The 23,418-nt window shown below is 48.5% G+C and overlaps 1 protein-coding gene and 1 long non-coding RNA gene across 2 annotated transcripts in view; one reads left to right on the forward strand and one right to left on the reverse strand.

Moving 5' to 3' along the window:
* ST8SIA2 (ST8 alpha-N-acetyl-neuraminide alpha-2,8-sialyltransferase 2) overlaps positions 1-3,500 on the reverse strand; it is a 64,820-nt gene extending 61,320 nt beyond the window's left edge. The window contains exon 1 of the mRNA XM_082736522.1: positions 2,774-3,500. Coding sequence (XP_082592648.1) covers positions 2,774-2,871 — 98 coding nt within the window. The 5' untranslated portion in view covers positions 2,872-3,500. The remainder of the gene's footprint in view (positions 1-2,773) is intronic.
* On the forward strand, positions 1,865-9,399 carry LOC309867569. Its single transcript, XR_014313247.1, has 4 exons — positions 1,865-2,243; positions 2,798-2,872; positions 6,301-6,481; positions 8,358-9,399. It is a non-coding gene; the product is annotated as an uncharacterized lncRNA (long non-coding RNA).
* Positions 9,400-23,418: the final 14,019 nt, after the last annotated feature.

Below are 23,418 nucleotides of genomic sequence, written 5' to 3' on the forward strand. Positions count from 1 at the left end.
TGTATTCCTTGTGCAGGACAGGACCTCTGAGACTACCGTACCAAAAGCTTCATTTTAGAAGAAAGGGATACAAGAGCTTTAAAAAAGTGTATCTCACTTGTGTTCCACCAGACAATGCAAGTGCAATTCTCTTCCCTCATTCGGCTTCATTCCTTAATCCTTGGCTATTTAGTCCAGAAAGAAATGCCTTCCTTCTTCCCTTCCTAATAACACCATGGGGTCTTCCCTTCCACAAACAGCCATCCCTGGAGCAGGTCGAGATCAAGATGGGGAAGCACGGGCACGGCTGGGGCAGTGGCACCATGGTATTGAATACGTGTCCAGGTCTCCCAGGAAGGAATAAGATGAGGAAGACAGAGCCCTGCTCCTGGCACCCATCACTGGCCACTGTGCCAGGGCCCTTAACCCACTGAGCCCTGGCTGACCACTCAAAGTTGGGGTGGTTCCAAGGATTAAAGTGACTGAGCTTGGAACCTAGCCTCTAAGCAGACATCACACCTGTTGGGATTCTGGTCCTCTGCCCGATACCCTTTCTCCTCCAGCCATGGCAAATCCCAGATATGCCTCCCCTCCCCTTAAACAGGTGTGGGACAGATTGGGAGTAGGGACTAGGGGAGGGAAGGAGTGGGGGAGATACTTCAAGCCTGGGTCAAAACGGGACTAGCTGGGGATCAGCCTGAGCACAGGGACACCAGGAAGGAGGGGTGATGCCCCAGAAGATTACACATTTGACCCGTCTGACAATTTTTCCCAGCGTCAGCCCAAACAGATACTCCCCTCCCCAATGAAACAGGTCCCGGGGCATAGTAGAGGAGCCCTGGGCTTTAAATATATAGGTAAAGGCCCTTCTTAGCTCTGGCCTAGGAGCTTATTCCTGGATACCCTGTTGAAATAACCTGATGTGGGGTGGTGTTGGGGGCGCTGGGGGTTCTGTAAAGCATTTGGCAGGAAAGTGAAGCATTATGTGCAAAGTGATTTCCTGATTGCATTTTAAAAATTAAAAGTCCCTGGCATGTAGAAGCTATTCAAAGTTCAGTGAGTGGATAAGCCAGGGATGCCTGAATGGGCTCCGCACTTCTTGTGTTTCTATAGCAGAACAATGGGCAGCTGCTGGTCCTTCCCTCTCACCTGTCAAGGTCAGCAAGTGGTCTGGGCCCATCAGAGCCCACAGCTGGGAGAAGGGAGGGAGAACCGAGAGGAAGGCCCTCCCCACCGGGCCATCCATCATCCAAGACTTGGCTTGCCCGCTTTCCTCTCCCACCCTATTTTTGGGGGCAAACAGCTATGGAAAGTAACGTATTTCTCTATTTCTGCGTGGGAGCACGTCACGTATTAACGGAACACTATTTGCGAAAGTTTTCGGAGCTCGTGGGGAAACCGAGGGTGAGGAAGAGGAGGAGGCTGGCAGAGGGGTTCATGAAAGGTCGTGGAGCTCACAGAAGGAATTCTTGGGCTTCTGAGATGGGGAAGGGGCCGGGAGAAAAGGAGAGGGCAGGAAGTGGCGCCTGCCCCAGGTTTGGGTCCTTAGGGCCTTGGGATCCTGTCATTTCCTTTTTGAGGGACCTGTCCGCTTAGCGGGCCCTCAACTCCAGCTGATAAAGAATGAAACAAATGGGACAAAGGAGGGGGCGCACGCGGCGCGGGCCTCGAGTAGGGCGCCAGGCTCGGCTCTTGCCCCAAGGAGAAGGGGACATTTTGCCCTCTCGGCGACCTCACCCTATCCCAGCCCTGGGCCAGGAAGCTCTCCTCAGGGCCCCTCAGAACCCTAGCTGCCTCCCTACCTGCCCGCCGCGGATTGGACGCTCTTTGTGGCGCTGAAGCAGAGAGACCCGGCAGAGCGTGCGGGGAGGCTGCCGGGCGGGGCGCGAGTCCCAGCCTCCCGGCCCGACAGCGGGTGCGTCCCGCGCCGCAAGTGAGCACTCCTGGAAGTCCCGCGCCAGGGCAGGGGCTCGCGGTCCCGCCCCACCTCTGGAGAGATCGGGAGAGAAGCTGGGGCGAGACCGCGCTCCTGGGGGCCCCCGAAGACGACCCCGCGGCAACAGACTTTCCCGAAAGGTCTCCGTCTCCGCGCTGAGAGCGCACGGGAACCCGTGGGCGCAGGGGGCGCCGTGGGGTTAGCTGAGCGTCCAAAGCCAGGCGAGGGAGAGAATCTCAGCCCAGCCCCGCGCGCTTCGCCTCTAGCGGTACCAGCCGGCGCCCCAAGGCCGGGCTCCCGGGCGGGCGGGAGGAGCGTGTGCCAGTCGGTAGGTACTGGGGACACTCCCCTTCCAGGGAGCCAGCGCAGAGCCCCCGCCCTCCGCTCCAACCCGGGGATCCCCTCCCCCAGCGCAGAGATCCCCGCGCGCCCCCTGCCCACTTTGCCAAGGCGAGAAAGCGGCCGAGCTGGAGACAAAGAAACTCCTGCCTCCTCCACTCTCGGCCCCTCCGCCCACCCCAGACACTCCCCGGCGCCCTCCCTCGACCCCGGCGACATCGTTCGCGGACACGCTAGGGAAGGGGGGTAGGGTAGGCGAGTCTGCTCCCTGACGCGGGCCAGCTGGAGGCTGCCCGTGCTCCCCGCTTGGGGACACCCCACGGCAGCCGCGCCCCCATGCTCCGCGCTCCAAACCGTCCCGGTCCCCCGGCACCGCCTCCCCGGGCCAAAACCTTCCCCCCACTTCTCCAGCTGAGCGTTAGGGGGGCGCGGCGCACACAAAGCGGGTGTGGGGGGCGGAGTACCGGGGTGGGAGAGATCCCGCCAGGGCTCTGCACGGGCCCGGGTGCAGCTATTTACCCGATTTCTTCTTCGATCTCCGAGATGTCTGCGAAGATGAGGAAGACTACGAGCAGCGTGAGCGCAGCCAGCATCCAGCTCCGGAACTGCAGCTGCATGGTGGGTTCGCGCCCGCCGGGACCGCGCGGGCCGGCGCGAGGAGCGGGGGCTGGAGGGCGCAGCGGCAGGCGCCGGAGCCTCCGCGCGCGGCGCGCAGCCGGGCAGACACCCTGCGCTCCGGGCGAGTGCGGGCCAGTGGCGGCGGCGGCGACAGCGGCAGACAGGGGTTGCTCAGGCGCGGCGAGCCCGCTCGCTCTCTCTTCGCTTTCGCCCGCCCCTCCTCTCCCCTCCCTCCTCTTCCCCTCCCCTTCCCTTCCCCTCCCTCCTCCGCCCCGCGCGGGGCTCCGAGTGCAGTTTGACAGCTTTGCTCCGCGCCTCTGCTCGCCTCCTCCCACCCTAGTCAACTCCTAGGTCCAGCCATCCGCCTTTGCTCCTCCCGCCTGGCTTCTTTCAGTCCCTGAGGGCGCTGGGATGTGGCCAGAACCCGCCACTCCCCGCCTAGGGAGGCTGGGCTCGGGGCACCGCGGGCGTCCGGGTACCGAGCAGAGCCCCGGGAAGAGTGCGCACCGCCCGGCGTCCCCAGCCGGCTGGCAAACGCCCTCCCGCGCTCGCTCTTTGTCCAGCGCCCTCGCTTTCTCGCAAAGTTTTGGCGACACAAAGACCTACACCTGGGGACAGTCCCCAGCGCTCGGCGAGGAGGCGGTTTCAACCAGGCAGATGTTTCAGCAGTTGACGAATTAGGAGGGGTGATGGGGGAAGGGGAGGAGAGAAGAGATATCCAAGATAGGCCAACTTCAGCGGAGATGCTGATTGCAATCTGTGGGCGAGGTGCTCAGGCCCCTAGAAACCACCCCCTCCGGGCGGTCATCTTGGTCACCATTGATAGAACAGAGAGACTGGATCCGGAGAGGCTCCCTGAGTTGCCTGAGGTCGCGCAGTCTTGGCTAGAACTCTGGGCTCCTGCTGGAGTGGTTGCTCTACCCACAATGGCAGACTCAGCGTCGGCCCTGCCCAGCCTCTGCCCTGGCCCTTCTGACTCCGGGCTGGGCTTCCCTCTCCAGCTTTTGCCCTCTCCCAGCAAAATCAGTACCCGCCCTCACCCCACCCCGGGGTCGGGGGAGGCTCCTGTCTTGATCTAAACGCCTGCTAGAAATTATGGCTCCCACAAGGGGTAGTGCCCCCCAAGCCGAATATTTTTCGCTTCCCCAGCCTTAGACAATTTAACTGAAATTACATTCTGCACCAACCATTAGCCTGGGAAGGGCCCCATTAAGTTTTACTGGAATTAGATAATTACCTTTTTTTTTCTTGCACTAATTGTAACAATCCTCAAATCAGGAAATGTAACTTCCCAGAACTGATCATCTGGTTTATGAAAGGGTCCTTGAGGTCGGAGTTTGGGGAAAAGGGTCCTGTTCAAGAAGTGATATGGGGTATCCTAGTGGCCTGAAAAGGACTGTGGAATGAAAGGGCCATGGTGCAGACTGGCTGTTTCCTCCAGGACCACCCACACAGAGCCAGTTCTCACCAGGGTTGAGGAGGGGGATGTCAGTGGCTAAGTCCCTTCAGGGGCACCTTGGGGAGGTAATAGGGCTGCCCGTGCCCAGGATCCTCCTGCCTCTTTGTGTGTAGGAAGGAGGACAGGAGGAAGTCTTCCAAGCTAGGGGAGCTGCTGGATGGCTCTTGTTGACCCTGGAAGCCAAGATAAGATCTTCCCTGTAGGAGGAGTTCCCTTTACCCTGCCTGGAGGGCAGGAGAGGGAAGCACTCCAGAGAAAGGGGGAAAGCTCTGGGCATGGGGTACAGATGTCTTTTCCCCAGAAGAGGGGTGTACCAATCCCATGACAGCACTTCATTTCTTTTCTAGCCCCTTGCAAAATCTGTGCACCTCCATGCCTACGGGGAGCTCCTCCAGAATACCACTTACTTTTTTTGGAGTGAGATTTTGTGAGGTTGAGTACTATCTCCCGGTCCATTAGAGGTGTTGGATGTCTGTCTCCCGGTCCATTAGAGGTGGTAACGGGCATCAAAGGAGGGTTTACCATCAATGTGGCTGGCCACATGGCTTAACCATCACATCTCCAAGTTTTCTGAGTGCCTTGATCTTTCCCTTGTCCTACTTCATGGGTGGTTAAGGAGTGGTAGAATTGTATTTGTTGTTTTTCTGAATGGTTGTGATATCTGAACAGAGAGAGGTTAAGAACAGGGTGCACCTGTTACACTGCTCCATATTTCAATCGTTCATTCATCGATTCCATTACTCAACATGTTTGTTGAGCACTTACCCTGTGCTAGACACTCTGTGCTTGGGGCTAGAGCTACAAAGAGAGGAGAGAGAGAGAGAGAGAGAGAGAGAGAGAGAGAGAGAGAGAGGAGGGGAGAGAGGGAAGGAGAGAAGCATTTCCTGCCCTCTAGTGGCTCATGGTTTAGAAGGAAGACACGTAATTATGGTACGGGATGTGAGCAAGCTACGGTACAGCTATGGTCTCCCGAATAGCTTATAATTGATTAATAAGACCACACAAGAGAGCAGCAAGAAACGAGCTGGCCTGTCTCTTTGCTGCTCTCTGCTTCTCTACCAGCTCTTACTGTGGCCATCACGGAGAGACTGCTCTCATCCTAAGCTCATCAAAATTGCTACTGTTATAACAGAGTGTATCCATCTCCTTTTAGGTGACTCAGTGGTCATCCCAGGCTCAGGGTCTCCCTTCTTTGGACTCACTTGAGAAGAGTCATTTTGAGTGGACAGGAAACGTGGAAGCTGTTGAACCCGTCCATCCCTTCTACAGAAATCCTTGTAACCAGACCCCCATAGAGCAAATCCATCAAGTACACCTGCTGGGAGAGAGTGAGCTTTGTAACATGTAATCCTTGCACTGAGAGCCACTGAGGTGGGCTTTTACTTGGAGAGTGGTAGGGACTCTCGTGAAAGTTGACCACAGGACACTGTCTGGAAACAGCACTTGCATCTGCTTCCACATGGGCCAGCTCCTTTTTATGGTGGTCTGTGCACGCCACTGACTCGAGGTTGTCTGTGAAAACCAAGTTTGTTCCTGGGGTCTGGAAAGAGGAAAGATGATTGAATTGGCAGCAAGTGTCACGTCTGCTGATGCTGTGTAAATGGACACGTGGACACACACTTGGCTCAGCCCCCCAGGTCCCTCCACTCTTCCTGTCCTTTCTATTCAAACAAGTCCCTTTTCCTGCGTTGGTCTTTCTAAGAAACAGTAATCGCTTCTTTAGGTTACATTATTGAGTATTTGGGTTAAAATACAAGAGTTATATGGGAGTGGCAGCAAATTACAAGTCATTACCACCCATTAACATTTTAACTCAAATTAATAGAGTAGATTAGCTATTCAGGCGACTGACATGGCTCTGGGAGGTTCATATGAATGGGGTGGGAGGAGCAGGGAACTCTGCAGGGCCCAGAATCAGGCAGCCCTTCCTTATCTCTGACTCTGACTAAAGGTGTGCTTCTCCTTCCAGCTGCTGACCTCAAGAGTGGGGACCCCCACCCAGAATTGAGATTCCTGAAAACCCCAAAACCATATGTATCATTTACACATCAACTAACCTCTCCACGCTTCTCACCCCAGATACGGAGTGTTTTCATCTGAACTGCTTCTTGGGGGGTAATAAAGACTTCTCTTGGCAATCCTTTACACAGGTACCATCATCTTCGTCTTACTATGGAGGAAACTGAGGCTCAGAAGGGTCTCCATTGCCCAAGATACCTCTGTGGGCAGAAAGGGAATTTTAAGGCAGGTGGCCCCCTCTGAGCCTTGGGGACTTCTGGGATTATGCGAATGCCAAGGTCCTCTCCAGCACAGTTCTAAATGGATTTGTAAATAGGCACCACCTTTGATTTTTACTGAATCCCTTTCATTCTGGTACGCCAAGATTAGGGAAACAAATTTATCTTCACTCACTGCCCACCCTCCACCATTGGTGAGACCGTAATCATGAATTTCAATTTTCATCTGTCCACACAGAAGAAACCAGTCCTTTTAAACCAGTCCTTTTAAATAAAAACCTCAACAATAAATAATAATTTTTTTTATCCAAAATTCTGAGACCCGGTACTGAACCACCCTTGAACTCGCTTGGAAAGCCATTTAGAGTGTTTGAGAAAAAACTAGAGTGGTAACAGTTTTGCTCTATCATCATCTCTGAAGGAGGAGCTGTGGATTCTTAGTGTTGGGGGTCTTCTGGGGGGTGTGTAAAGTCACAGAGATCTTAGTTGGAATAGACTAATAGGCTATTGTATTTCTGTACCTCCCATAACTGAGAGAACCAGCCTCCCTTTTGAAATTTACACTAAATTTGAATGTTCTCACAAATGCAACATTTCCCCCTTCAAAATCAGAATCCAACGATAACAATATGGGAAAATAAATGGGCACATTTGCATTCCATTTGTAGCTTTTGTAAATAGCAAAATTGTATATTAGCTGAAGAAAGAAAAGAAATATACCCAGGCAAGTGCTGTAAATGTTTCTGGGATTATCTGCAAGAGACCTTGGGAGGGACGTGGGCATGAGCTCCATGGGGAGCTGGAAGTGATAGCAGAGGGTAGGGGGTAGAGGTTCAATTTTTTGCTGGGATTTTTCCAAATTCTTCAGCCAGGATTAGAGATGGTTTTGAACCAAAGCATGAAGTCGAGGGTCAGATGGCAGAGATAAATGAAAAGGAACGTCTTCTCATGATTCTCAACAGTGCTTCAGCGAAATGACGACTGGGATCTCTGAATCAGCTCATTCAGTTTTGCCCAAATTCCAGCACGACCCTCCCCAAGACCATCTAAGGAAGCTGGCCCTGGTCAGCCTTCCCTGGCTCTCTGTCTTGTCTCGTGTCACTTTCTCTAGCCTCTGTTTGGATCATGGACCTCTGCATTCTCAGAGCTGGGGCATTGGGCAGAGAGGGTGCACCCCTGTCCCTTCACTCACTCAACCATGGCGTGTCTTGAATAAATCTAGGCACAGTTTCTGCCCTTATGGAGGTTGGAGTCCTGTGGACTTTTTACAGATGGAAAACCCTGGGACCCAGAGACCAAGAGACGGCCCACAGTTGCTAGTTTGAGAACCTAGTTTGAGAGTTTGCCAGTTTGAGAACCGAGAGCAGAATTCTGCCTCTCCTGTCTCCGAGCTGAGCTCTGTGCCAGGTTTCCCCTACCTACACTCTTTCATGTTATTTTCCATGACAGTTCAATGAAATTGAAAACTCCCAAGAGGTAGGGAGATTTATTCCTCCTCTGGTCCCACATTATTCAATGAATACATGTTCCCCCATGGTCAATTTCAAGCCACCACCATCATGTCACTGAAAGAAACACTGGGAAGCGTGTGCCCTAACCCACCATGACATGGATGTCTACCACATACGTACAACAGATGAATCATCTCAAGGGGACGGAAAAGGGTGAAAGGTAGAAAATAAAGTTAGGAAGTGAGGAGTTCTGAGCATGTTTGGCCTTTGTTTTCATAAACTTATGTTTTTGAAAGTTTGCAGGCTTTGATTTCTAATAATGGCTGTTTCACGATCAGCACAAGCTGCCTCCAGGGCAATACTGGTGACCACCGGCAACAAGAAGTTGGCATCGTCCCAATGAACTGGTGAGCGTGCTTGGCAAAATACCATTTCTAAATGAAACTCCAGATGGGAGAGTCTCCAAAGCCATGGCAGCATTCAACAGAACGTGAACGTGCCCGGATCCTGGCACAGCGCACTGGCCGGAAGAGAGTGGCCTGGGCCCCAAGTAGGCTCCTTGTGAAATGTCCCATTGGGAGTCCTCTTCTACATCTCCCTACCCCACATGGAGTCTTTGTGGTTGGTTATCCTCTCTTCCCAGTTCCCCGAGTCTGGTTTGACAAAGTAGACTGGAAAACCACAGAAAGATCAAGAGACAGTGAGCGTTTTTGGATTAGGTAAAGCAAGTAAACCCCAAAGGCCAATGGCTTCTTCAAAACAAGTTTGTTTCTCTCTCATGTGCAAATGCCCCCAGTAGGCAGCCTGGGCTGGTTTGGCCATGGAGCTCCCTAAAGTCTTTAGGATTCAGGTCCTTCCAGCTTTCCTGTGTGCCATCCCTTTGATGAGGCCCTTTCTCATAGCTCATCACCTCCAGATTCCCAGAGGTAGAATGGAGGAAGAGATAAAAAGAAAAGAAAGTTCCGGAAGCCTACGGCACAGGGCTTTGGCTCACTCCCCTTGGTCCAGAACACTGTCCTGCGGCTACACCTCGCAGCAGGGGGCTCTGGCCTTCGGTGCGCTCAACTGAGAAGCCCATTGTGGAAGAACAGGAGGGCAGATGTGAGGGGCAACGGGCGGGCTCTGCCACAATGGGGTCGGAAAAGACCACCGCAGGGTTTTTCTCTCTGCATTAGCTCTGCCTTAAGATGATTGTGTCTTGGGCAGAAATGCCGGGTACAAGACCTGTTAGTGCAGCCAAGTTTCATACTGTCATAGTTCTCTCTCTCTCTCCATTTCTTTCTTTCTTTCTTTCTTTTTTAAGATTTTATTTATTTATTTGACAGACAGAGATCACAAGTAGGCAGAGAGGCAGGCGCAGGGTTGCAGGGGCGGTGGAGGGGGAAGCAGGTCCCTGCTGAGCAGAGAGCCCAGTACTGGAGGGGGGGGGCGGCTCGCTCCCAGGACCTGGAGATCATCACCTGAGCGGAAGGCAGAGGCTTAACCCACTGAACCACCCAGGTGCCCCACTTCCCTGTTTCTTAGCGCCCTTTATTTTGCCACATTCTTTCCTTGTTATCACCCGAGGGAGGCATCCTAGGAGGCATGATTTGTACTAAGCAGATCTTTCTATTCTAATGCGCTGACATCTGGGCCTTCCCTGACCTTGGAAACTGCTCTCCCAGGGCTGATGAATCCCAGAGAGAGTGAGGGATTTGCCAGGGAGTGTGTCTTCCATATGCAAACCAAGCCAATCCAGACCCACACCCCACCCACTTCCTGTATGGGCTCTCACTCTCTGGGCCAGTAACCCCCTGCCCTAAATCACCCCAAGGCCCTACACCAGACAACCAGGGACATCCCCTGTGCCCCAGAGCCCACAGGAATTACACAGAGTAAATCCTAAACCTGTGTATCCCGACTCGCCTCTTCCTTCCCATGACCATCAACTAGAAGCCTCTTGCGCGTGTTTTCTTCCCTCTCCTCCGCCTGCTGAATGACCCAGGAGCCTCCCCGTGTGTTCCCGTGTGGCATGGCCTGTACAACAGATTATCTTTTCAACGGCCACGGCCTCCTGATCATGGGCTTCCCTTCCCCCCAGCTGAGTTATAACAACAGCTACATTTAAAAACAAGGTTTTTAGAGCTGAACTTCGCAAACTACTTGTGATATAGGACCGGGGTTTTTCTTTGTTTTTAAATCTCATCGACTGCAGAGTAACAGGTGTCTGACCACGTGACCAGCGTGCATGTCACATCATGGGCCCCTCACCACGTGCGTCGAGCACCTGCACACTCTTCATTGAGGGAGTCACTGATCACGCGGAGGCCACAACACGTGAACCTTCTATGAACGTTTCTAAAGGCTTGTCTTCAATGTCTAGACGCATCTCAGCGTGGACCAGGAACGTCCAGTTCACACATGGTCCCTGGACCACACTCCAAGTGGTTTTTGCTCTGAGCTGATTTTGAGACCATGCAGATGGCTGTTCGGAACTTAGCTTGTTGTGTGATCTCGACCTAGGTTCCAGTTTTCCCGATATTAAATGGAGAAGATAATAACACGTAGCTCATGAGTTTTGGTAAGAATGAACTAAGATCATATAACTCAAGTACTCAGGAGCATGCCGGCATAAAGGAACTGTTCATTATATATGGACTTCTGCTTATTATTTAGGATAATGCAAAAATAGAAAGGATATACATATGTATATATATATATAATGCAAAAGCAGTTATCTCCGGATGCTGAAATTTGGGTTGATCTTTATTTTTCTCCACACTTTTCTCCATTTTATCAATTTTCTATGATGACCATAAATTACTCTGTAATCAGGGAAAAAAGAAGTCATTACAATTTGTAGTGCCTATTTGCACTGCACTGAATTTTTTTTTTCTGCCAGACTTTAATATTCTTTCTTAATAACCCAAGAGAAACACACATATTTAGTAAAGAAAATTGGTTTTGCAAACAATTTCCAACCTTTCTTGGATGTTTTGTGAGCAGCTGCCCAATATTCCTGAGGAAGGAGAGCACGGTCTACAGAAATTTGCCCACTGGCGTTGGGAAGCCGCAGAGATGAGTCCCTCTCTTATGTTCTCATCTGATGTCACCCAATGGTCACCTAACGGGCTTCTCTGTTGATTGCTCTGCATCATGGGCAAGTCCCAGCTTTTGGAGCAAAGGGGTGACTCAGAGAGATGTGTGCAGGGACAGCAAGCAGTAGCTTCACACCCACATGGCACCCCGGTCTCCCCAGCTCCCAGCGCTGAAGGGACGGACTCTCCCCTTGACCTCACTGTGGCTCAAACTCTGCCACCCATGGTTTTGTGCAGGCAGTGGTACTGAGGATACATTAAAATGAGGGGCAGAGGGGCAGACCAACATGAGGGTCATAATCAAGGGTCATAATCCTTCCTCTTCAAGTCATTACATAAAGTCCTTTGCTTTATGTAATCATCAGGTCGCTTTACTGTGCAAAGCTCTCTTTGAGAAGAATGACCCTAACCTTGAAATCAGCTCTGTGACCACTTCATATTTTAGAATATCCACCCGCCTGGGGCGCCTGGGTGGCTCAGTGGGTTAAAGCCTCTGCCTTCGGCTCAGGTCATGATCCCAGGGTCCTGGGATCGAGGCCCGCATCGGGTTCTCTGCTCTTTGGGAAGCCTGCTTCCTCCTCTCTCTCTGCCTACTTGTGATCTCTGTCTGTCAAAAAAAAAATCATATTAAAAAATGGGCAGAAGATATGAACAGACACTTCTCCAATGAAGACATACAAATGGCTATCAGACACATGAAAAAAATGTTCATCATCACTAGCCATCAGGGAGATTCAATTTGAAACCACATTGAGATATCACCTTACACCAGTTAGAATGGCCAAAATTAACAAGACAAGAAACAAAATCTGTTGGAGGGGATGTGGAGAAAGGGGAACCCTCTTCCACTGTTGGTGGGAATGCAGGTTGGTGCAGCCTCTTTGGAGAACAGTGTGGAGATTCCTCAAGAAATTAAAAATAGAACTTCCATATGACCCTGCAATTGCACTCCTGGGTATTTATACCAAAAATACAGATGTAGTGACAAGAAGGGCCATCTGTACCCCAATGTTTATAGCAGCAATGGCCATGGTCGCCAAACTCTGGAAAGAACCAAGATGCCCTTCAACGGACGAATGGATAAGGAAGATGTGGTCCATATACACTATGGAGTATTATGCCTCCATCAGAAAGGATGAATACTCAACTTTTGTAGCAACATGGACGGGACTGGAAAAGATTATGCTGAGTGAAATAAGCCAAGCAGAGAGAGTAAATTATCATATGGTTTCACTTATTTGTGGAGCATAGCAAATAGCATGGAGGACATGGGGAGATGGAGAGGAGAAGGGAGTTGGGGGAAATTGGAAGGGGAGGTGAATCATGAGAGACTATGGACTTTGAAAAACAATCTGAGGGGTTTGAAGTGGGGGGGGTGGGAGGTTGGGGTATCAGGTGGTGGGTATTATAGAGGGCACGGATTGCATGGAGCACTGGGTGTGGTGAAAAAATAATGAATACTGTTATGCTGAAAATAAATAAATTTAATTAAAAAAAAAGAATATCCACCCCCCCTTTTTTTTTGGTGGGAGGAAATTTATTGAAATGAAAAAGAAGGTAATAATTTGTTTCCCTAGACAGTTTTTTTTTAAATCCAAACTATAAAATCCAAATTGTTTCAAACTCTTTCAGATTCTAAGAAGGCATTATTACTACCTAACATTTATCATAATTAACATTTTGAAGGGAGAAGGAGATAATCTTTATGGCCTAGCACCGTTGCATGTTTTTTATTTACAAATATTTTGGGGGGAGCATTGGGATCTTGCATGTAACTAAAGCTTAGGGGCGCCCGGGTGGCTCCGTCGGTCAAGTGTCAGGCTCTAGATTTCGGCTCAGGTCATGATCTCAGGGTCATGAGATTGAGCCCCGAGTCAGCCTCCACACTGGGTGTGGAACCTGCTTAAGATTCTCTCCCTCCCTCTCCCTCTCCCTACCTCCCCTTCCTTCTCTCCTCCTCTCTAAATAAAATAAAATAAAAATAAAAAATAACTAAAGCTCAGAGTAAATGTTTACCAACAGGGAGATAATGTTGACAATTCCCCATGATTATGGAGATTCATGGCTGCGTACTGGCCTTTGGATCAACATATTATTGGTAATAGCCATGATTTATTTGCTTCCAAGACCTAGATCAGTAACCGAACCCCAGTTATAGATTTGATCCAAGGGAGGAAACACCGTCCATTTTGCAGGTCTCTGGAAATTCACTGAGATGACAGATAAGTGCTGGGTCACCCTTTCGGTCGGAAAGCAGTTTTTTTTTTTTTTTTAAAGATTTTATTTATTTTGACAGATAGAAATCACAGGGAGGCAGAGAGGCAGAGAGAGAGGAAAGGAAGCAGGCTCCCTGCTGAGCAGAGAGCCCAATGCGGGGCTCGATCCCCAGATCCCGGGATCATGACCTGAGCCAAAGGCAGAGGCTTTAACCCACTGAGCCACCCAGGTGCCCCCAGAAAGCAGTTTAATAAATTTTCCTGAGTGGCCCTAGGAGCAGCCGTGGCCTCCAGTCATGTGACATCACGAGAGGTAGACAGGCCATATAACAGCAACCCCCCTGAGCATTTAAGTTACTCACATACTGAGTCAGAAAACCACTGTGTGATTTTCCCAATACAGCAGAGGGATTAGAAAGCTTGATCTTTCAGTTTTATTCCAAAAGGAAAATGCCAGGGTCTCAGATCCAGAAAGGCCCCATAGTGGGTTATTACACTTCTCTAAGTGCCCATAAGATCCTCGGCCAAATTTTACCGGAGGGACCCACTGGCTCCCGTGCACCGATTCAGCTGTGTGTATGGATCGTGGTTCTTGCGTCCGTAGGGAGGTCAAAAAGGCACGGTCGACAACAGGACTCTGAACACTGTCTTGACAATGTCCTTCCTTTCCTCTCAGTCTCTGTGTGAATAATCCCCAGTTTGGACCATTCAAGATGAGTCCTGTAGTACTTACTTTGTAATTTAAAAACTTGGAAGGTTTCTAAGGGACTTCATCTGGCTTGTTCTAGGGACCTCTCCCATTTCCAGTGCTGTCCTTCTCCCTTTCCACCTGAATTGCCCACTTCCTGACTCTCGGGCATTTCAGGAAGATTTTGCGTTCTGTAGCGAGGCTCATGTCAAAAGATAATATTCTCGGGGCGCCTGAGTGGCTCGGTGGGTTGAAGCCTCTGCCTTTGGCTCAGGTCATGATCCCAGGGTCCTGGGATGGAGCCCTGCATCAGGCTCTCTGCTCAGCAGGGAGCCTGCTTCCTCCTTTCTCTCTGCCTGCCTCTCCACCTACTTATAATCTCTGTCTGTCAAATAAAGAAATAAAATCTTTTTTAAAAAAAAGATAATATTCTCTTATGGTTCCAGGCCCCGTAAAGGGGAACACATATTCCCCTTCCCTTTCTTCCTTCCTATTCACCAGCCTCGGGGAGGGGTCAGTGCCCTTCCTGCAGGACGAGCGTCCCACCGCTCAGACTACAGCTGGACCCTGGCCGAGGTGTGCCCACAAACAAGGAACCAAAACAACACAGCATTTATTTCAAGATCCATTAGGGGCTCACATGGCATGAGGAAACAGAACGGGAAAGATGAAACTGGCAAGAAAAGAACTTCTATTCTCTGTTTCTAGAATGGAATTGACCACAAATAATGATGGGGTAGAAATCATTCAGCAGCATCTACTTTAAAGATGAACAAATTTAAAAATTACACCAAACACACATTTTTGTTGTCATTACCAAAGCGTACTTTAAAAAAGAAAAAAAAAAAAAAAAGAAAGGATAATTGCCACTTTGTTCTTTATTATTTTTCCTCACTGGCACATGACCTGCGGGGATCCAGGACTGGAGCGCCCAGCTAGCCATTGTGAGAGTCAGCACCCCCCCCCCCCAAAGCAGGAATTACCCTTCCAAGGTGGCTGCAGCCATTTGAACGGATAAACTCTTAAGTATCAATAATATTGATGATTCATCATGATTTGCTAGATAATAGAAAACCGTTTTACCGTCTCGCTTTCAGAAGCCAGTAAAGAGAAGGCTTCCATAGGGAGTGGTTAACCACTCAAAAGTGATCCTTGTCTGCTGACAAAATACAATAGAAAAGGTATTTTGAGAGCCGTGGAGAGGAGTATAGTTTTGATATTTGTAAAATAGTCTTCGCAGAATCAATCCTTCCTGTGCTTTCATACAACTTGGGAATTTGTGGGCCATTTCTCAAAAAGAGGAATCTTTCTCTCGCTTTCTGCATCATTTGATTTCTTGCAGGGGGTCGATATCGGGTATATTCAAGCCCACTACCCAGGTGGTGGTCTTCCCCTGGTTTTGTTGTCCTGTTGCAACACCGGAGACGGGCCACCAGGTGGCACTATGCTAGACGAGGGTCTCCAAAATGAAGCGCTATGACAAGGCTGAGCCTGTGCCCTGTAGACGCGGGGCCAGGGAGGGTGAGAGAGAAATAGAATGAGAACAGAGAAAGGACACAATCACCCAGAGGACGCAAATCTTGTATTTTGCTTATTGACCTGTGTTAGACCCATGGAAGCCAGCTCCCATCAGCCAGTTTCAAGCATGTAACTGGAGTTGAGATTAAGAAGTAGACACGCTCATGGTTCACCTCCCCTTCCAATTTCCCTCAACTCCCTTCTCCTCTCCATCTCCCCTTGTCCTCCATGTAATTTGTTATGCCCCACAAATAAGTGAAACCATATGATAATTGACTCCAGACTATAGACTCTGAAAAACAATCTGAGGGTTTGAAGGTTTTGAGGAGGTTTTTGAAGGGGAGGTTGGGGGAACCAAGTGGTGGGTATTAGGGAGGGCATGGATTGCATGGAGCACTGGGTGTGGTGCAAAAACAATGAATACTGCTATGCTGAAAAGAAATAATAATAAAAAAAAGAAGTAGACACACTCTTTCGGGGTGTTGAAAGCTATCAGTATTCAAAGCCAATGAAACGGAGGATGGACATGAATCACCAGAAACTGGTTGGATGATCCCGGTTATCTCTGCAGAGGGGTTCTTTTCTTAATGCCTCTTCTAGCCTTGGTGAAGAAAGGAAATTTGAGCAGTTCTTCAGATAATCAATAATGGAAATCAATGATAGATGGACACATTGCATGATCAGTGAAAATCAATAACTGATCAACAGCTTGCCCTGTCCCTGATTTGGGCACAACTACAGTCGATGTGCATTTCTAGCTGTTTAAATTGGTGAGAAAATATGAAGTGTTTCCACTTCCCCAGCTATCCTTACATATTAATTAGACCAAGAATCAGCCTTTCTCTCCCTGCCCCCCCCCCCCAGGGCAGGTATATAAAATAGAAAATCCACTTCCTTGGGGATGGAGGAAGAGCGTGATACTCGTACAGCATCTGTGTCCTCACAGCTCACGCAGGGGCCAGGAGGCACTATTCAGTACCTTCCCTTTAGGAGTCCAGCACTCTACCCAGTGCCCTGATAGGAAGAAATAGACGCTGGAGATTTTCCCCCAGAGTCTTTGGAAAAGATCCCTGATGCACGAATGAGGTGATGCTTGTCACATGTCGCACAGATACAGCTGCACCCAACCCCTCATTAACTTAATGGATTCATATAGTCAGTCCCCCAGGGATGTGGAGTTGAAGCGACTCCGATTCACGGCAAGTGTGGGAGTATTTAGAAGTGTATCTCTCCTACTGCTCCCAGGTTCTGAAAGCGGGTGAGCTCTGCTCCTGCAGCAGATAAGAAGGACATGAACACTGTACCCAAAAGCTGTCATCATTTGTTCATTCATTTATGCTTTTTATGACACCGAGTTTGCTTCCCAAGAAGAGAAAGCTTATTAATTTTTGTGCCCTTTGTCCATCTTGCAGTACCTACTGGCCCATTTTGTATGATACCTTTTTTTTTTTTTTTTTGTAGTAAAGATATATTGCTTTAGGGTCACCTGTATGAGGCAATTGACTTTGCTTATTAGGCAATGCTTTTTTCCCCCCTTGTTCAGAGATAATAACTGTTCTCCACTAACTTTCTCTCAAGTGTAAATCATGGATCATAAACTCACAGCTCAAGTTTAATCAGAGGCTCCCAAATATTTTCTTGGACCAGCAAAGTGTTTAAAAATATTTCTGATGGGTGTCTGAGTGGTTCAGTGGGTTAAGCCTCTGCCTTCGGCTCAGGTCATGATCTCAGGGTCCTGGGATCAAGCCCCACGTGGGGCTCTCTGCTCAGTAGGAAGCCTGCTTGCCCCCTCTCTCTGCCTCTCTGCCAACTTGTGATCTCTGTCTGTCAAATAAACAGATAAAACCTTTAACAAAAATTTTTTTTTAGTCTGGAAATCTTTAGGGGACCACAGACTCCCCAGCTCTCAACAGGCTTCACCACACATTTTCTATCTAGTCTGATTCATATACTTGTGATCCCTGCCTGGCTCTAAGGGCATCTTGGAACTGATTCCATGTGAAGCCCATACTATTGGGAAAAAGAACCCAGAATGTGCATACTTTACTGATGATGGGTCAGCCCCTTCTCATATAGTAGATTTTCAATAAGTGGGGAGATTCCCATATACTGTTCACAAGAGGGCAGATTGGAACAACTTCTCTGGAGGTCAGTTTAGAGATATACAGAAGCCCTGTCAGAGGAGACACTTGTTCTGTAAGGTGAATTAGTGGTCCATGAGAATAGAAGTATGCAGACCTGTGGAGGCCTGCTTCTGCACAGCCCTCATGCTCTGGGAGCCGTTAGTGGTATGAGTTACAGAGACGAATGGCGGCCTCTTGTTAGCCAAACGAGTCCATTAATTGCAGTTGGAAACATCTTATAAAGTAAGAGAAGTCTTTAAAAAGCACATGCCCTCAACCCAATAATTCTGCCCATCTTTGGAAATTTTTTCCTAAGGAAATACATAAATGAATGTGGACATGTCTGGATACAAAGGTGTTTATAACAAGGTCATTTATAGAAATGAAGTATTGAGAACAACCCAATGGCTAGCAGTAGGCTTTTGTGAAAAAAATCACGTGATAGCTATGCTGTGGAGTACCACGTGGTCATTAACCATCATAACTTGGTGCTATTTGTGTATGCAGAAATTGGTTTGCATGTTAGGAAGTTGGAGATTATAAAACAATATGATTCCACGTTGCAAACATTAACACGCACATATTTGCATGGTCCGGTGGGTGTCCTCCAAGATGGCGCCCAGGGACGTCTGCCTCCTCGAATTCACAGCCTTGTATAACCCTTCTGCAGTGAGTAACTTGTTTCAACCTGCAGAATCCAGCAACATTGAGGGGAGGTCAGTTCCATGATTAGGTCACAAAAGGTTGTGACTTTCATCTTGCTTTTGGGCTCTGTTGCTTTTCTGTCTTGTTCATGTTGATGAAGGCAACCAGTATGTCAGAAAGGCCCACCTGTCAGGGAAGGGCCCCTAGCTCCAGCCAGTGGAGAACTGAGGCCCTCAGTCCAATAGCCCACAGGGAACTGAATCTTGCCAACAACCATTGAGCAAACTAATCCTGTTGAGCTCCTTAGGTGAGACCCCACTCCGGACAACATTTTGATTGCAGCTTGTGGGAGACGCTAAAAAAAGAGCTGTGCCTAGATTCCTGACCCATAGAAACTGTGAGATAATAAATGCGTGTTGTTTTGAGCTGTTGCACTTGTCATAATTTGTTACGTAACAATAGATAGCTAATACCCAGGGCGGGATATCTGGAGGTATATACAGGAGAGTAGTGGATGTCAGGATGTCTGGATGGCATAAATGTAGCATTCTTAAAATGTTTGGGGACTACACATCACTTAGATGAAGTACTGGCAGGCTTTTATATTTTATTCTGATGAAAACGTTGAGATTTTGACACTGTCATTGAGTAAACAGAAGGGTGACTTAACAGTTTACAATTTATTTGGCTGATTTCATATACTTATGACAGAGCTATCATGTCTCTGAGACACACTCTGTATTTATGGTTGGGACTACAATTTGGGGTGACTTTAATTCATATTTCCCCCTTCTCTTTGCTGCAGGTTGGGTTCTCTGAAACAGAGTTTGGGTTGCAAGATGTTTATTAGGGATCAACACCTGTGAAAGGAGGAGGGGGAGAAGGATTGGGCAGAAAGTGATTTGAACTGCAGTGCAAGCCAATACTGCCTCATCTCACCAGGATGGTGCAGGGGTGGAGGGACTCTGGAGCAAATAACGTCTAGGAGATGTGTCTTGAATGGGGTTGAAATGGCAAAGCTTCTATAGCCCCACTTGCTGAGCTGTTGGATGCAGGGTGCCCCCAAGAGGGGGTGGCTTCTGCTTGGTGACTCTCTGCCCCTGACACAGACCTGGAAGGAGCTGTCACTGGAGGCTGCTGACTGCACCTTCCACACTGGACACCATGTCCTTCCTTGAATGGGATTCTGGGTAGCTCATTTGCCTGTGAACCACCATGGAAAAGAGGTAAAGGAAGCCAGGCTGGGCTGGTAGTAAGGGGCGGGGACTGCCATGTGGGCCTAACAAAAGCTTGGCCAACCACATGGAGAGCCCTTGGCCATATTTGGCCAATCAGAGTTTTTCCCCATTGAGTGGAAAATGCTGGATGTTTATACTCCCCACAGTGGGTCATTGGATGTGCTGCCCTAAGAAAGGCATGTTACTTTCTGCAGCTGAGAAAGCCTGGAGGAGCTGGTAACTAGAAATTGTCCTGTGACAGCACTTTCCGTAGCTGCAACAGGTCCTCTCTTTCAAAGGGACCTTGGAGGTGGCTCTGGGACCATGGTCCTCTCTTTGTATTACTCAGATCCACTTCTTCATGTACATTCTCAAGATCCCAGTGTGCTCCTCTTTTCCTGTGGGAAAAGTAGGAGAAGATTAGAAAGACCTGTAGCAGCTGGTCTTGGGGCCCACCTGGAGCTCATTGTTCTCTAGACTTCCTTCACCATCAGCGAGCACCTCTGCTAGTCTCGATGGCTTACCTACCACAGTGACCCAGAGGTCCGAGTCCTTCATCACAGTGCCTTCCTCAGGCCAGGGTCATGCACTTATCCTCTCACTTTCCCATTTGGAAGGGAGGGAGGACCGACTGAGAGGCACCAAGCAGATCACCTGGAGCTTTACCTCTCCGCACATTCAGGGACAGTTTTCTCTGTTGAGATGGTGATTCCTTGCTTCGGCAGGATGTTTCTGGATGGAAAGAGGTTGAAGCGCCCCTATGGTGACCACAGCTTATAAATCAATGAGTTTCTTGCTCTGGCTCCGGCAAAAGCGTGCCCCCCTCCTTAGGAAACCGTTCCTCTAACGCTGCGGAACCCAGTTATATGGAGGGAAAACACAAATCACAAATTTCTCCAGGGGGAGGGATGTTAAATAAGGTCATTCCTGCTTCCATCTTTTGGTTCTCAGACCCGTGCATTGTTTCCATTGGGCAGACAGTGCCATATACAGGTCTCTAATTCAAGGTGCATCCTGCATCCTGGAGAATGGTACCCCATCCTTGGGGAATATTGCATCCAAGGCTGTTTCAGTGGAAACTTCAGAAGCCATTCCATTGCTCTATAAGTCTGGCAGCTTCTGGGTGGGGCATTATGTGGTATAAGCCAACTTCCTCACCTCCTTTGCTGCAAAGTATGTCTCTTAGGATGCAATGTTATGTAAGATCTTACATTGGTGGATCAAACATTTTAAGCCTCTGGAAAGTGGCGCTGGCCAAGGCCAGATGGGCAGGAAAGGCAAATTCATATTTGAAATATATATCTATTCCTCCAAAAAGGAACCTCTAGCTCTTCCGGATGGGAAGAATTGAAGGGGCCAGCTGTATTCCTTAAAGTTTGCGGCCATATTAGGCACTCAGGGTTTTCTCTGTGTCTGGAAAATGGATTCTCAGAAACAGCCGTGGTTTACTAGCTTTGGTAAGTGGGATCCCATGCTGTTGGGACCGTGCATAGCATTCACCCCTCTCTCTGTGGCCACTCTATTCATGTGACCAATAACCTAGGGTGGATGATTCAAATGCCTGAGTCATTTTGTCCCGGTGGCTATTTTGTGCCTCATCCATTGTGGATGCTCACTGGTAGATATTAACATTTGATATAAAGATCTTCACACCTTATGCCCACTGCCATATGTCCATCCATATGCCACTACCCAAATCTCTCTGTTTTTAATCTCCAGATCTTCCTGTCCAGACTCCTGACTGTCCAGCCAGACTAGTCACATTAGCCATGAGCCATATATATATTCTCACCTTTGGTCATTTCTCCTTCCGTGCAAAGTAGACAATGAAGTGAAAGGCTGGACATGCCATCCAATTTTGGCTTGCACTCACATACCAAGCTGTCTTAACTCAGGCTATTACAACAAAATACTGTGAACTCTGTAGCTTAAACAATAGACACTTATTTTCTCATATATTCAGTTCTTGCTGAGGGCTCTCTTCCTGGCTTTTAGACAGCTGCCTTCACTCTCTATCCTCACTTGGCAGAGAGAGAGACTTTTGCTTCTTCCTCCCCTTAAGGACACTTATCCCATCACAATGGCCCTACCCTCATGACCCATCTAAACTCAATTACTTCCCAAAGACTCCTCCCACCCCAAACTATCACGCTGGGGGTTAAGGCTTCAACATATGCATTTTGAGGGAACACAAGCATGTAGCCCATAGAAGCAATCCATCTATAAGCCAAGGTTTGGCTTTTTCTTTCTTTAGCTAGCCATCCATGGTTCTGACATAGCTGTGGGCATGGGCTGAGGGAGAAATCATGGACATGTGGGCTCTCTGTTCACGTAGCTTGCTTGTGCCCCCCTGAACACATTGTTGTGCAGTAGTGTCCTTTTCCATTTTACGATGGATTGGTACTGGGCCCACCCAACCTTAGGATATGGCAGTTCTGACAGGCTTAGTCATAATGGAAAGTTCTGGACTCATGGTCACCTGTGATGTTTCCATGGTCAGGTGCTTTATCTCTGTTAGTAGCTGTTGTCAAAAGGTATACAGTTCTCCACTGTAGATACCAAAGCCTTGCCCAAATCCTAGGGATCTGAACTGTGGTTCTTTAACTGGAATATACCATCTGATTCACACAGTAACTTTCCCCGCCATCAATACCTCCGTATTACAGGTTCTTCTGGGTCATGTGGCAGAAATAGCAATGTGATTTCACTATAGACTAGCCCAGGCTCTGGGCTCCTCTCAAAGTATACAGTGTTCAATTTACCCAGTATATAGGCTGGAATAGTGCTACAAGATGTGGAATATGATACACCCAGAACTTGGTGAAGCTTACCAGGCACTGTGTTTCCTTCCTTCTTCAAGCCTGGAGATATAAAATGTAATCTTTTATCTTTGACTTGGAAGATATCTTGGCATATCCCTGAGCACTGTAACCCTACAAATTGTATTGATGTAGCAGGCCCTGCTTAGGCACAGTTTACCTTCCACTATTAGGACCATGTGTCATACCAACTCATCCAGTGTGCTAGCCAACTCTTTATTATCTGGCCCAATTATCACAATGTAATCAATGTAGAAGATAGATGTGGTGCTCTGTGGGATGTCCAAATCATCCATATCCCTTTTATCAAGAGGGTTCCTCTATCCCTGAAACAGAACTATGAATTTATATTGTTTCCCATTCCCTGTGAATGCAAACTGTTTCAGTTCCTCTTTTCACACCATGCACCTGAGGCCATGTTTATTTGCCCTAACCAAGACGGTACATCTGACATAACAGCTGCTATTAGGGCTATTTATTGATTGAGTTTGTGGTAGTTTATTGTCATTTTTCAGGATCCATTTGGTTTTTGCCAGAGGCCAGATTGATAAATTCATCTGAGGTATAATGGGTATTGCATTCCCTGCAATCCTAAAATGGGGACTTAGCAAAGCTTTAAAGCACCAAATAATAAATATTTTATGCTTTGTGGCCACATAATCTCTGTTATAACTGTTTAACACTATCGCTGTAGTACAAAAACAGCCACAGACAATGTATAAACACATGAGCGTGGCTGTGTTCCAATAAAACTTTATTGAGAGAAACACGTGGTGGGCGGGGTTTGGCCCGTGGGCTGTAATTTGCTAATCCCAGCTTCAGGTCTTTAAGAGTGTCACTAATTTCTGCCATCCTAAAGAAAGATTTGCTATCTTGTGTTGGAGAAGGAGGATGTGTCAAGTCATGCAGTCAAGCAGTTCCTAAAATTTGCTTTCTCCATTTTTATAAATTTGGTAAGAGAACAAGGAGGCATAAAGAATTTAGACAATCTATTAATCATGGCACAATATGTTTGCATAAATTACCATTATCCCCCAAGTTCCATGGGGGTGACGTGGGCTGGGCTTAGTGGTTGCTGTACACGCAGGTCTGGTCA

Source organism: Mustela nivalis (assembly GCF_964662115.1).
Source record: "Mustela nivalis genome assembly, chromosome: 6".
Taxonomy (NCBI): domain Eukaryota; kingdom Metazoa; phylum Chordata; class Mammalia; order Carnivora; family Mustelidae; genus Mustela; species Mustela nivalis.